We start from the raw sequence: 13,226 nt of genomic DNA on the forward strand, positions 1-13,226 counted from the left end.
CCCAAGGAGGCCTGACGACTTTGAGAGTGTAGAGTCAGCGAGTGACAGGACATGGGGGGTGGTGGGAGGGGGGGAAGGAGAGAAGTCCAGGATGGCATGGATTTTGGGGCGGGGGGGGGGAGGAGCTTGTAGGAGGGATGAACCAGTGCCATGCCTACCATGACCGTGGACTTCCAGGCAGGTAGATGGAAATATGAAATCTACGGCCACAGATCTGGGAGTTTTGGGGGAAGGGTGAGCTGACCTAAACAGAAGTACTGGGAGAGAAAAGATTCGGGGTTTTAACCTGGCCATGGCGATTGTACTAAGGTACGAATTACCAATGCCCGCCCGCCCATGTTAGCCTAGTAGAGGTTGAATTGGACAAGTATCTTGCAAAGTGCAGTCCACTGACGCCTGGAGCGGAGTTGCCTGGGAATCCGAATGCTCACCGGCTCCTGGAGAACTTGGGATCGGACTTCTCAGAGAATAGCCAGCGGGTGAGGAGCCAACATGATGGCGGGACACGCGCCCCGTGACGGAGGCAAGCTGATGGGGACTGGACGGGAGTGGAATCTAGAAACAGCCCCGAGTTGAAGGAGGGAACGGGTTTGGCCGCCCAGCCTGGCCTGGGAGCTCCGCTCACTGCCCCAGGACGCCACACGCCCTTGGCAGTGGGGGTAGATGGAGGTGGGATGGTGGAGAAGACGTGAGTGGTTTTTTTTGTTTTTTGTTTTCAATGAGAACGTAGGGAGTATGAGCACTGTGAATGTTTGTGGACTGTTTTAAGGTACTACTAATAGAATTCAAGAAGGAAGGTTTCTTTCCAAAATGTTTTGCGAGATCAAAGCAAACAGCAGAGTCCATACACAAAAAGGCAAAACTAAAAAGTAAAAGCAAATAAATATGTATATTTTCATAAAAATTGGCTGACAAGTCAAAGTGTAACACAGAACAGAAAATGCAAGTGGTAAAAACCACCCGATTGAAATGAAATTATTGTTAAGAAATAAAATGCAACAACACGTATGAAGAACACCTAACACAAAATGACAAAGGTTCAAAATAAAAGGTTGGTCAAAGATTTAACACCAGGGTTCTACTAAATGGAAACAGGAGGGGAAATAATAATATCAAAGGATAATTTAAAGCAATCACGAAGGGTCACGATACAGAAATAAAGCACATAACAAAATACACCATAAACCTTTATGCACCAATAATGCAGTAACAAAAGAAAAAAGGACAGCCCAAAATCGCAGGGAGAAACTTTAACTCCTACTACCTGCCTAGGACAGAGCCTGAGGACTTGACTGGGGCGTAGGAGAAACAGAAAATACACCCCGGATAGGATTAATTGGTTTCAAACCTTATGCCCTCGCGCCACACTTCCAATAGGAGGGCTGTGTGGCCAATACTCTGAAATGTGGTAGGCGTGGCTGAGGAACTAATTTTTAAATTTTAATGGGCTTTAATTAAAATTCAATTAAGATTTAATAAAAAGGAATGCAGCATAAAATAGTTTTTCTGTTAAATGCAACTTTGTTGTGTGGAACCACATTTTTATTTTAACCATTGAAAATTTAGCTTCCAAATTTAGATGCGCCGTAAATGTACGATAAATACTGGATTTTGAAGACTGGGTCAAAAATAAAAATGCTGAGTATCTCATTGCCAATTTTTATATTATTTCATGTTGAAATATAAGGATGTGGATATATATTAGGTTAAGTAAGATATATTAATAAAATTATTTTCACCTTTTTCCTTTTTTCTGTGGCTGCTCAAAAATAGAAAATTACATGTATGACTCACCTAATATTTCTATGGGACAGCACTGCCTAGTAAGGGCACGCCTTGTTTCGAAGTTTCCAGAGGATGTTTGCAAGAACCAATCATTACTAGATTACATTGTAGTAAGAGAAAATTAGAGTCCAAGAAACTTTGATTCCAAAGAGAACTTTCCTTTATTTAAAAAAAAAAAAAAAAAAAAAGGAAATGAAGACCTAAGGGTCTAAAAATAAAAATGAAAACATTAAATATTAAAACCTGCAGGATGCAATCAGCTTTCACACAGTCCCAGATCAGTCATTTTTATCCCTGTCAGGGTCAGAAGTCGCCAGAATGTGATGCAACAGGCCTTCTCTCTACAAAAATGCATACACATGAAGACTTCAGTGTGTAACTTGAGGAAGCTATATAAATGCCTGTGTCATCAAAAGCGAAAATAAATTAACTAAGCAGGCAATTAAGATTCAAGGAAAATGACACAAACCCTCAAGGAAACTAGGAAAAGGAATTGCAAGATAAAAGCCAGGATAAAAACAGCACAATTGTTAAATCCATGAGCTATTTCTTTGGAAAAAAATCAAACAAAACTAGAAAACCGCGAACTGCAGAAAATAAATCAAGGGGAAAAAAGAATGCGTCAGTATTTTCAGAAACGAGAAAGAAGGAGCATACGTTACCAAAAACTGTGCGCAACCGCATACGAATACATTGGAAAAACTCAAATTTTTTCCCTATGAAAATCCAAATTACCAACATTGACAGAGGAAATAGAAAACCCAAATCAACAACAACAAAAGAAGTTCCTGTATCTTCTAATATATAAAAAGCATATTTTCTGCTCTCCATAAAGGCATCAAGATGTGATGAATTTGCTTGTAAATTATTTCTGATTTTTGTGGTGCATTCCACTCTTTCAACAGTCTGTGTTCAGCTCATGTTTCCTGGGTGCCCACGTTAGGCCCAACGGACTTGTCACGTAAAGTCAACTCTCCCATGTCCCAGAAAATGACCAGAAGGTCATCAGTCCATCGTGTGAAGCAGACTTGACCTGACAAGGGAGAGAACCTCCATAAGCTTTGCAGAGATCTATCAACAGGAAAAAAATTGGTACGTGCGTATATATGTAACTATCTGAACATTAACTCTTCTAGAATGAAAACTTACACACGTGTTCAGGAAGCAGGCAGGAAGGTATTTATGTAAACGATGCATATAAACAAAGAACATCAAGGCGTCCACGTGAACAAAGGAGATGCAAAGAAGAGAAGCTAACTTATAAATGCTTATTGAAAGATGTTCAAGCTCAAATTAAATAAGCCAACAATTATGATCTTACATGTTCAATCAAATTGATTTACCCCCAGAGCAAACATTTCTTGCATTAGCCCTTTACTCTTCACCCTGGCGTGGCCAATCTTCCTGAATATCATCTGGCTTTATGAAACAGGTAGATTGCAACATGCCTAATCTGTTAACGAGACCATGAAGCAATGAAGGCAGCGATAGCCAGGAAACACTGAGAGGTGCTCATTTCTATGGGTTGCTTGTTCTGAGTACTGGGCGATGGTAAGCACTCTTCGGACAGACTTGCTTTGCCACCTATAAATGAACAGCCTTAACAGCCCAGACGCCCGCTTTTAGCAGATTAATAGAACATGTGCTTTTTTCACTTCCCTGCTGTTAAAACAACAAAACACTGACCCCCACATTGTCTGTGCCTTCCTATCACCTGCTAACTAATGCTTATTGAGGAAATAACCTTTACAGAGAAAAATCACTATTTTAGTCTTACCCAAACTCTGTCCTGGAGAGTAAGTTTTCTTCCTCATCCACTTTTATTTCTTACCATCACTTTATATATATATAAAGTATACTTTATTTATTTCTTTCCATTACTTTAGAGTTCTAGCCAGAAGCAGTAAGTGTTAACAAATCTTTTTTAAACTTGACCTGAAATTTTCAAGCGAAGGAGCGGAAGACCGGTAAATCTGGTTCCAAGTAGAATAAGATGCCCAGGGCAATCATTACAACCGTACAATTCACCTGGCACAACAGAATTTTCTAATGGTGTCTCATTAGGTATTAATAACATGAAATAATTACTGTCAAAGTGACCTTTTTGTCAAGGGGATATAAAGAAGCGAATCATTTAACACCAAGATAACATGGTGATACATTAAAATCGCCTCTTGGCAGGATTTGAGCATGTAGTGAATTCAAAAGTGAAAAAAATGTTCATTGTGTAAGGGCTTGTGTTGGATGAATGACCAGTACCAAGGACAGTTTCCAGTATGTGGCTCCTGCTTTGGAGTTGAGTCTTCTGAGAAATCTTTTAAAAAACTTCCATTGACAAACTGCAATTTTTACAAAAAAATTCTTTTGGCTCTTTGTTGACAGTTGGGAACAAATGCTTTGTCCCGCAACTTCCTGAACAGCGAGAACATTAAACGATGCTATGACATCACTGGAGGGGGTGAAGGGGCTGGCGTTGTATGGAATCCGAGCGGAGCAAACGGCTGGAGGCTGATGGTTCTTGAGCGCCTGGTCAGATTTATCTACACCTGATGTGCAAAATGTCTAAATGCATTTGAGAAATAACTTTTCTGCCTCAAAGAGGTTTAGCTACTGTCGCCAAATTGGTACAGCTAGTGGTTATGAAAACCACCTCCCCAAACTGTTGGATAAAGTCCCATCCGATGTATAAGCTAAGTATCTGAGCTAATGAACACCTGAAGAAATACCATCTAATTCTGATGATTCAGGAGCCCAGCCTAATTACAACGGATGCAGGAAGCGTGTAGTTGTTTAATGCTTTTGTGGCAAGCAGCATTACAGCGCCGTGGCTGGTGACTGACGAGACAGACATCAAAATGGTCTTCTAACTGAAACGTGGCCTCGCTTTTCGCCGTCTTCGATGGTACAACTATAACAACATGGTCACGGCGTTGCGTCTGCGAAGCATTTCTCAGAGACTCAGCCTTGTCCCTTATCTGCGGATAAAATAACTGAGGCCGAGTAGTGTCAACAGCTTTACCTCTACATTCAGACAACATTAAATTCAGAACAATGTGTAGATCTCTAAATAGAAGAAGATTAAAAGCAAGGTTTCGGTTCATCCAAACTCTGTAAGTTCTGCCAAGTCCTGGGGTTCACATTTTAGCATGAGATTCTGCTCCTAAGAGCACGCAGGTTTTTCCTACTGGATGGACCCCAGGGGAATACCACGGTGGCTGCCGCATGGTCCACCAGAGCCCTGCTTGTACCCGGGGTGTTCAATTGCACACTACTCTCACCAGCCTATAAATGGGGCAGAGAACAAGGAGAGATCTGTTATTTTTCTAAGGCACATCAAAAAGAAATTGGCCCAGACCATGAAGAGAAAGGAAGTAGAAAACAGACTTGTAATGTCTCCTAGGATTGACTACAATCTTAGAGCTGGGAGACACAGATCTGATCTATTCAAAACAGTTAAAGAACTAAACACAAGGGCTCCTAACTCAATGCTGTGTGTGTGTGTGTGCGCGCGCGCGCGCGCGTGTGTGTGTGTATGCGCGTGCATGCGTAGTCTCTAAGCACTGCTCTAGGAATACAGTTGTACCTTGGAGCATGAGAACGAGAATACAGTCTGAGAACAGGTGCTGGTGAGGGTGATTAGGGCAGTAAAAGTCGATGCCTGTGTTACTCTGGAAGGTAGAGCCCGGCTACTAGCCAAGGACTATTCAATCCATTATACATGCACCTTTTGAACAGGCTTAGATGATTTCTGTTACAGAGGCAGGATGGGAGGGAAAAAAGCCACTCAAATTTCAGTAATTCAATAATTTATTCCTCTAAAAAAGTGTGTAAAAGTATATAGCTCTCATTCACAAGGTATATATGAATGACATTTAAAATGGAGGCCTTTTAGTATTGTTTCTTTTTATCAAAGTCTCTTAGTGTACTGTCCCAGCGCGATACTGTGGTTTTAAATGAACTTCACATATTTTTGTATTCTTTCAAATTGTTTGCTATATATAAAAGAAGCTCACTGCAAAATGCTTGAAGGAAAAAAGGAAACCAAAGAAATTCAGAACTTCCCAGAAATGTACAGCTTTTACATTTAAAAAAGGTTCTGAAATATACATACAAGCATGCTGGACAACCCCGCCCCTCTCCCCTCCCCATTTCCCCCTTTTAGTTCAAACCATGGTAAGAGTTCTGATTTCTGCAGAATTTCCAAAATTAAAAATAAAAAAAAAAATAAAATAACTTCTCACTCTGTAGCAAATCCAGGGCTTGTACATTTCAGATTAATTCAGTAAAAAACTCACAAGTAAAATAATGCATATTTAAGGGAAATATTATACAGACTTTTTCACACAGAAGTACATAATAAGATTTTTTAAAATCTATTGCCATTCATTTATTTTTGCACAAAAACGTATAAATATGTCACCAGCTTTTCTTAACTTAAAAAACTTAAATAAAAGACACCAGATGAAAACTACCCTTTGCTGCCTTTTTTTTTTTTTAATTTTTGTAGGGGTTTTTTTGTTTTTTGTGGTTTTTTTCTTTTTTTGCTTAGAATTGGGTTTCTAGGGAAGAAAAGCCCCTGCATTAAAAACAGCCCATATTAAAAAAAAAAAAAAATTCAAAGTTCTGATGAATTCTGGGAAAAAAAAGCAACCCCAAAGTGGTAAAAGATTACAAATATCTACTTTACAATTTGTCTTCTCACCAAGATAATTTTATACAAGTTTACAATCTTCATCATCTATGCTCTTCAAAAGGCCTTGAGAATTTTCCTTTCTGATTAAGAAAAAATAGCACTGCAATATTTTTAAAGTCAATTTTACACTGTACACATTAGATACAAATGGTTTGATATATCAGATTTTTTTAACCTATACATTGCGAAAGTCACCCCCACCCCCAACTGGTGGTACAGAGAATAAAATTATCCATTTACAAGTTATTTCTCTGCTTACATATTCCCACCACACAACTTTTTTTTTAATATAATGTTTTAAACGTTAGATTATTTCAAGAAAAATACTTTTACAAAATCATATCAGTTATTACATTTTCTTTTTTCTTTTTTTTCTTTTTTTTTTTTTGTTAATAACCAGGATATGGAAGTCTCTTGGAAGAACTTTAAAATTTGCATGATTCTCTCTCCACAGATGACTAGAGCTCGACAGCCTGACCAGCGCGGCTTGCGGGAGGCAAGCCCGCGCCCACTGCCCTCAGACAGAAACGCGCTGCGACGTCAGGGTCAGAAACGGGGTCTTAAAGACAACCCTCTTGGGCCTGGAATGAGGAGTCATAAAATACTTCAATTAGCCATTAATGCTTTAAAAAGGCATTTTTTTTTTTTTTTTAAAAAGTCCCACCACAAAGGCTCAACTTCAAGTACTAATTTAATGGTTAAGTTGTAATATTTCTTTGAAATAATATTCCTATGGTCCAGAAAAAAGTCACCATATTTATAACTGATTTTATGAGCAAACACTTTCAATTATGATATGTACATGAGTCCCTTTTGATCTAATGAGAGGAGAGACCTGGCTTTCAATAAGAATTCACTAGAAAATATATTTCCGTTGTGACTATATAAAACTAATGAAGGTACTTGCCTCCATGGCTCTGGGTGGAGCTTGACTGCCTTCTGTATAAAAATGTTATCCTTCATGAAACGCTGGCCGCTTTTAATAAGAAACATGGCAGAATGTTTTACCCAGTTTGTTCTTAATAAAGCCTACTGCTGGGTGGTTTTGAATATATTACTTTTTAGGCATGTCTCCCCAATCTGCTTTCACTCCTTTTCCGGCTTCTAGGACAGAGGTATGTAGTCAAAGAATCCTATGGTGGGTCTGAGTTGGGTTTCAGCTACTGTACCTGGTCCTCATGACTTAAAAAAAGTAAAAGTCACAAAAAAAATATGACAAAACAACTTAAAATAAATAAACAAAATGAAGATGTCTCCAGACCTTTTGTATCTACACACAGGTATGAAGTCGACCAAAGCATTCATGCCAACCTAGATGGGACCACTAGGGAGACAGAAACCCCATTATGAAATCATATACTTGAGCTGGTTCTTATTTTTAAAAAGTTCCAGATGATGGAGTTCAGGTAACCCACAGGCCACACACCAGTAACTAGAGGATTTCATCCAAAAGGGCTAAACTGCCCGTGTTCTTAAACGGAGACTGGAAACACAGACTCTTGTGCAAAAGGATACTGTCTCTTCTGTTGCCCTCTTAAAAACCACCACCACCACCAAAAACTTCCTGTGGACCCGTGGTTCGGGGCTGCACACACCAGAACACTGGCTAGAAGTCACCGCTTATGGAAGTTTCCAGGTCCATGAGAGAAGTGTCAATGCATCACTCTGGTAATGAACACTGCAGAAATGACATGTGCCTGCCGAGGAGTAGTCACAGTGCAGGACTGTGGAGAGCGGTCTCTCAAGAAGAGCGTGTGGGGCACGTGCAGAGTGTAGCAGGTTCCTTGGACTCAGGCTGCAGGGAGGAGGAACCGAGCCAGAGAGAACAAGTGCTTCTCCAATTAAAGTATGTTCATGATGGCGTTGTACAACTGAGTGAGCACCACAAAGTGGACGGGAAGGCAGGAGGTGCGGTCCTGGGTGGCCGGATTGCACGTGAGCCAGGACAGAGCGTTGTACTGCTCCAAAACGAACCTGCCGGAGAGAGTACACAGGTCAGGGCCACGGGCCACAGTGGTGCTTTTACATCTTAACGTTCCACAAGTCAGCAGGACGAGGCTCCGTGTATGTCAGTCTTTTGCTTGCCCCCGGGTTTCCTCGTGGTTCTTTCCCCCCCGTGCCCACCTCATCTAGACCCACACTGTCCAGTATGGCAGCCACGGCCACCAAGTGGATTCGGATACGCTGTATGTCAAAAAGAGGTGCTGGATTTCAAGGAACTCGTATTTTAAAAAAGCAGGCGAGATGGCTCATGAATATTTTCATGTGGGTCAACTACTGAAATGATACTGCTTTTCGTATACTTGATATTACTTTGATGTGTCTTTGATAAAGCTGATAAATTTATTTTTGAAATTAACCTCATCCATTTATTTTATTATTTTGATGTTGCTCCTAAAAACAACTGAATTAGACACGCAGCTCACATTATGGTTCTACTGGACAGTGCTGCACTACAGACCCTGAAAGCCTGAAAAATCATGGTGACTGGATTCTCGCTTAACTATAACTTCTAAATCATTTAAGAGTTATTAGTGAACACTAGAAGACGCTTGCATACTTCCTCAAGGTACATGGAGAATGTTCATGGTCTGTTAAAGTGCGAGAGAATTAGCATACACTTCTGGGAGATATTTCCCAACTGTGGAATTTATGCTCCAATTTTATTTATACAATCTATGTCAGGGGGAGTAGAAAATGCTTTCAAAGCCAAGTGCTTTATGTCCCAGGCTCGGTCTTTTCTAACCACCCACCCCTAATTCTGATCTATTTTCATCACCGTAAAACGTCTCCTTTACACAGGAAGCACGGGCCACTGTACGTGCACACACACGTCAAACAGAACCAAGAATACCAGTCTCCCTGACCCACACTCGTCTGCGGGGTTTTGCACACAGCTCTCCCTGGCCGCTCAGACGGTACTCCGCTGCACAAAAGGCAGCGCCTTTCCCACACTTTAAGTAAACACCTTGGAAAAACAAAACTAAAGGAAGACTGTAGCAAGCTGTAACTGCTATTTTGCCTTAAAACAATCTACCTTAAAACGTCAGATGTGGTTTTGGAGTCAAGAGGATGGGGAACCCGCTGAGAATTCCTGGCAGGGAGAAGTTCATCCGTCTGTGCTACAGAAATGTGGTGGTGCAGCGAAGCCTGGCAAGAGAACAAACACAGTTACCTTCCCGGCCTCTCGGCTCCCAGAAGCCTCAGTTTTAAGCTCTCGGTAACCCTGATGTGATCCCAAAGAACTCCACACCCTGGAGGTGGGGAAAAAAAGCTAGCTTTGCAAATACCAGTGCGTCACAAATGATTCGATAATGTGCCTCTTCAGGTCTTCATCTGTAAAAGGCCCCACCATCTCCACGGCCTGGATACGGCCGACTCTGCCCTTGTGGTGGTTGTGTAACACGTTCTTCCATCCTGACTTCCCATAAGTGGATAGATCTAGAGGCTCAATTCGGCTCAGATCCTTCTGGGGGACGGGGAGGGCGCGGGGTGCAAGCACACTTTGTGGCTGGCGCTACGTGCTCCCTATGCCTCACCTCGAGAGGCGTGAATGTGCGCCGCCCCACGTGCAGCTCGGCTCATCGCTGCCGTCAGCAGGTTCCCGGCACGCCCCACCCGCTATCATGGCTGTAGCACACGTTATGAAATAACTGAGACAGGCAATGTGTTGAGGACAGCTAATATAAATGCTTCTTTATTTTTTAGGTTTCAGACTAATGAACTGTTGTTCTAGTAGCTTCAAAGGGTGACTAAAATATTCCGGTTTTCAGCACGAACCCTTGGATTTGTTTCAATCTACTGCTACCATTGTTCTTTTTTATGTTCAAATTGTCCCATCCTTGGGCAATGGGAACCCTCCAGTTGGCGGGCCCTTTGAAGTAACTCTAATTATCTTAAGTAACTTCCTTGCTTTTAGGTGTGACAACATATCCTAGGTTCATCTTGAATATTTCTTACTTCAGACCTACAAATCAGTCAATTCTTCAAAGGAACTCCGTTTCTTTTGAATGATAAATGGTATTTCAGAACCACAAGTGCAGCAAGACCACTGTTTCCTGATCCTGTCGCTGCTCGTAAGCTTTTTCAGTAGACCGAGCTAAAAAATATGTGTATCTCTCCTAAGAGGAGAAAATAAATCTAGGTTCACAGTGACAAGTCTAATTCAAAATAAAGACGACACCGACTTATGTGGTAGAACTTCCTTGATTTCATAATAATATGTTACAGCCATTAGTTGAAAGAAACTGCTTCAATTGTTTTTGGTTTAACCTTCCGTTATTCCTTTTAGAAAATACAAGTAGGGGTGTGTGTGTGTGTGTTTGCACACACTTTATCAATTACTACAAAGTAACCTACACTCCACAGAATGATTATATTATAATCATCCTCACTTTGTTATGGATAACTAACACTCCACTGAATGGATACACTGGTTTATTTGGCCAGTTCTTTACTGGTGGACCGTTCCGGTGTTTCTAATCTTTTACATTTATCATTTTTTGGTTTTGTCAGTTTCTTCTGAATAGATTTCCAGAGGTGGCCTCGCTGCATCAAAAGGGAAATGTGGGGGGCTGTATATCGCTTGGCTGCCCTGCTGGCACCAGGGCCATCTCGCCACAGTTCTGCCAATGGAGCATGTTGTCAAACTTTAGGCCTTTTGCCAATCTGTGGTTGAGACATGGATTTCATTCCAGGTTCTTTCATCCAAACTGGAAGTAGGAGATCTTTTATTTTAACCCTTAATTTGCATTAAAAGGTTCTAAGACACATACAGGAAGGAGCATGTGTAAATAAATGTAAATTTAGCTGCCTCTTGCCCTACTCTAATGAAGAAAGCTGAAGCTTGTGGGGGAGGGGGGGCAAAGGGGGAGAGTTCAGCCCACAATGATCACATCCACCCAAGCTTAACTTCACTGGTGGCAATGCATTGTGGACTTGGGAGAAAGACTGTTACATACGACCACGTATCCACCCGACATGTGCCCTGAGGGCCCCACAAAGTCTCCTCCTTGGGTTAACGTGATTGCTTCCCTTGTGATGTGGTTTCGGGTTTGTCTCCTAAATCCTGCTCCCCGCCTGCAACTGTAATGAAAATGTCCTCAGAGTATAAGTAGATGTGAAAGAAACAGTGAGACTGTGGTGACTGAGACAATTTCAGCAGAAGTCACTCCTCCCCCCAAAATTCAAATATGACACCAAACCAACCTTTAGGAAGAGGGGGCACTGGTTCTGAGCCTGGGGACACGATGACCAAAACCACTGGGGGAGATTCTCCGCTTTGGCAGTTGACACGAAATACCCAAGGGCCAGGGGCTGCTGCTTCAGCTCCTCGGGTGCCTCTCTAGAAAGAAGACGCTCACCCTGACTCTGAAAAACAAAGTCCCGAGAGCATGATCAGTGTGTGACAGACACTTCAAATAAAGCTCTGAAAATCAACTTTTTATCGAGTCCCTCTGCACATCACAGTCCCCCTTCTGACAGCTTTTCACACAGAAATGCCAGGTGACCGAGAAAGGTCAACAAGGAGAGGCACGGTCCCTGCTGCACGGACAGACATCTGATGAAAACTACGGCCCAGGCAGAAGGTACCAGCAAAACTAACTACATCAGTCAAGCAAATACAGGTTTATTTGCTCTGGTTTCTTTTCTGTTAAATGTTGGGTGCGTTCCGTGGCATCCGGCATCCAACTACACGCGGGAAGAATGGACTCCGGCAGCTGAGGGAGCCCCCAAGCCCAGGTGCTCCTTCACCAGCAACCAACTAAAATACAGAAGCGCACCTGAGCGTCTACTGTCAACAACACGGACATTGGGAAAACAGGACACTTCACGGCTCTTTGGGTGGCGCCAGTGTCTCTGACCTCCCAGCAGGGGGAGATCTGCCTGTGAAGAGGCCTTGTTTTCACTCTCCGCCATCTCCTTAAATACAAGACTCCTGCAAGAGCCTGACTGTGCATTTCTGCAACTGGCATTTTCCTCATCTTTGATTCTTTTAGCTGGCTTCAAGGGTTGAAAGCAATTATGCAATTATTATTATGCAAGCAATAATAAGTAATCGTTTGTTTTCAAAGGCCTTCTGTTTTCAGCGGAAAAAATCATCCCCAACTATTACATCAAGTTGTATTTTTGGTTAAAAAATAAAAACTTACCCCAGCCTCGAACAAATTCTTTTCCCTGTTGTAATGTCTTAATTGGATATCAAAGAATGTTTAATGGTTCAGAAAGAGGAAATACTGAAAGCCTCTCGGGGGGGTCAGCGGGCTGCAGGTGCTGAGGACCGAGAAAAGGCCGCCTGACTAGCTTCAGAAAACAGTGCGGTTTAAACTCTGACACTCCATTACAGACTTAGGGCTTGAGGCTCCAACAGAGGCAGAAAATACAGCAAACCTCTGTTTCTTACAAAACTAACCTTACACTTCAATTACCAATTCTTTGTTAATGGATAAACCAAATTACAACCACCACTACAGAAAGGGAGTTGCTATTATTTCCATTTCACAGATAAGGTAACTAAGGCTAAGACAGGGCAAGCGAGTTTGTTCAATGCCACAAAGCTAGAAGCCATACAGCTGGAACTCTGAGCTCCATTTACCAAACTCTAAGGCATGCACTCTTAGTTGCTATTTGCCTCTAGAATTCACATTAATCCTAAATTACAACTACTTAATGTAAAATCTGTGGACCTGGTTCCTATCACACCAATCTCCAAAGAACCAATAAACTGTCATTAACTGGCAAATGACTA

At 41.8% G+C, this 13,226-nt stretch overlaps 1 protein-coding gene across 2 annotated transcripts in view; it reads right to left on the reverse strand.

The window, feature by feature from the left end:
• Positions 1–6,832: 6,832 nt before the first annotated feature.
• Positions 6,833–13,226, reverse strand: part of MED13L (mediator complex subunit 13L) — a 301,950-nt gene continuing 295,556 nt past the window's right edge. For both annotated transcript variants that reach the window (XM_027044335.2, XM_027044334.2), the window contains exons 29-31: positions 11,687–11,848; positions 9,516–9,628; positions 6,833–8,452 (exon numbers count right to left, since the gene is read on the reverse strand). In XM_027044335.2, the coding sequence (XP_026900136.2) occupies positions 8,320–8,452; positions 9,516–9,628; positions 11,687–11,848 (408 nt within the window). In that variant the 3' untranslated portion in view covers positions 6,833–8,319. The remainder of the gene's footprint in view (positions 8,453–9,515; positions 9,629–11,686; positions 11,849–13,226) is intronic.

This window comes from Acinonyx jubatus, chromosome D3 (genome assembly GCF_027475565.1).
Source record: "Acinonyx jubatus isolate Ajub_Pintada_27869175 chromosome D3, VMU_Ajub_asm_v1.0, whole genome shotgun sequence".
Lineage (NCBI taxonomy): Eukaryota > Metazoa > Chordata > Mammalia > Carnivora > Felidae > Acinonyx > Acinonyx jubatus.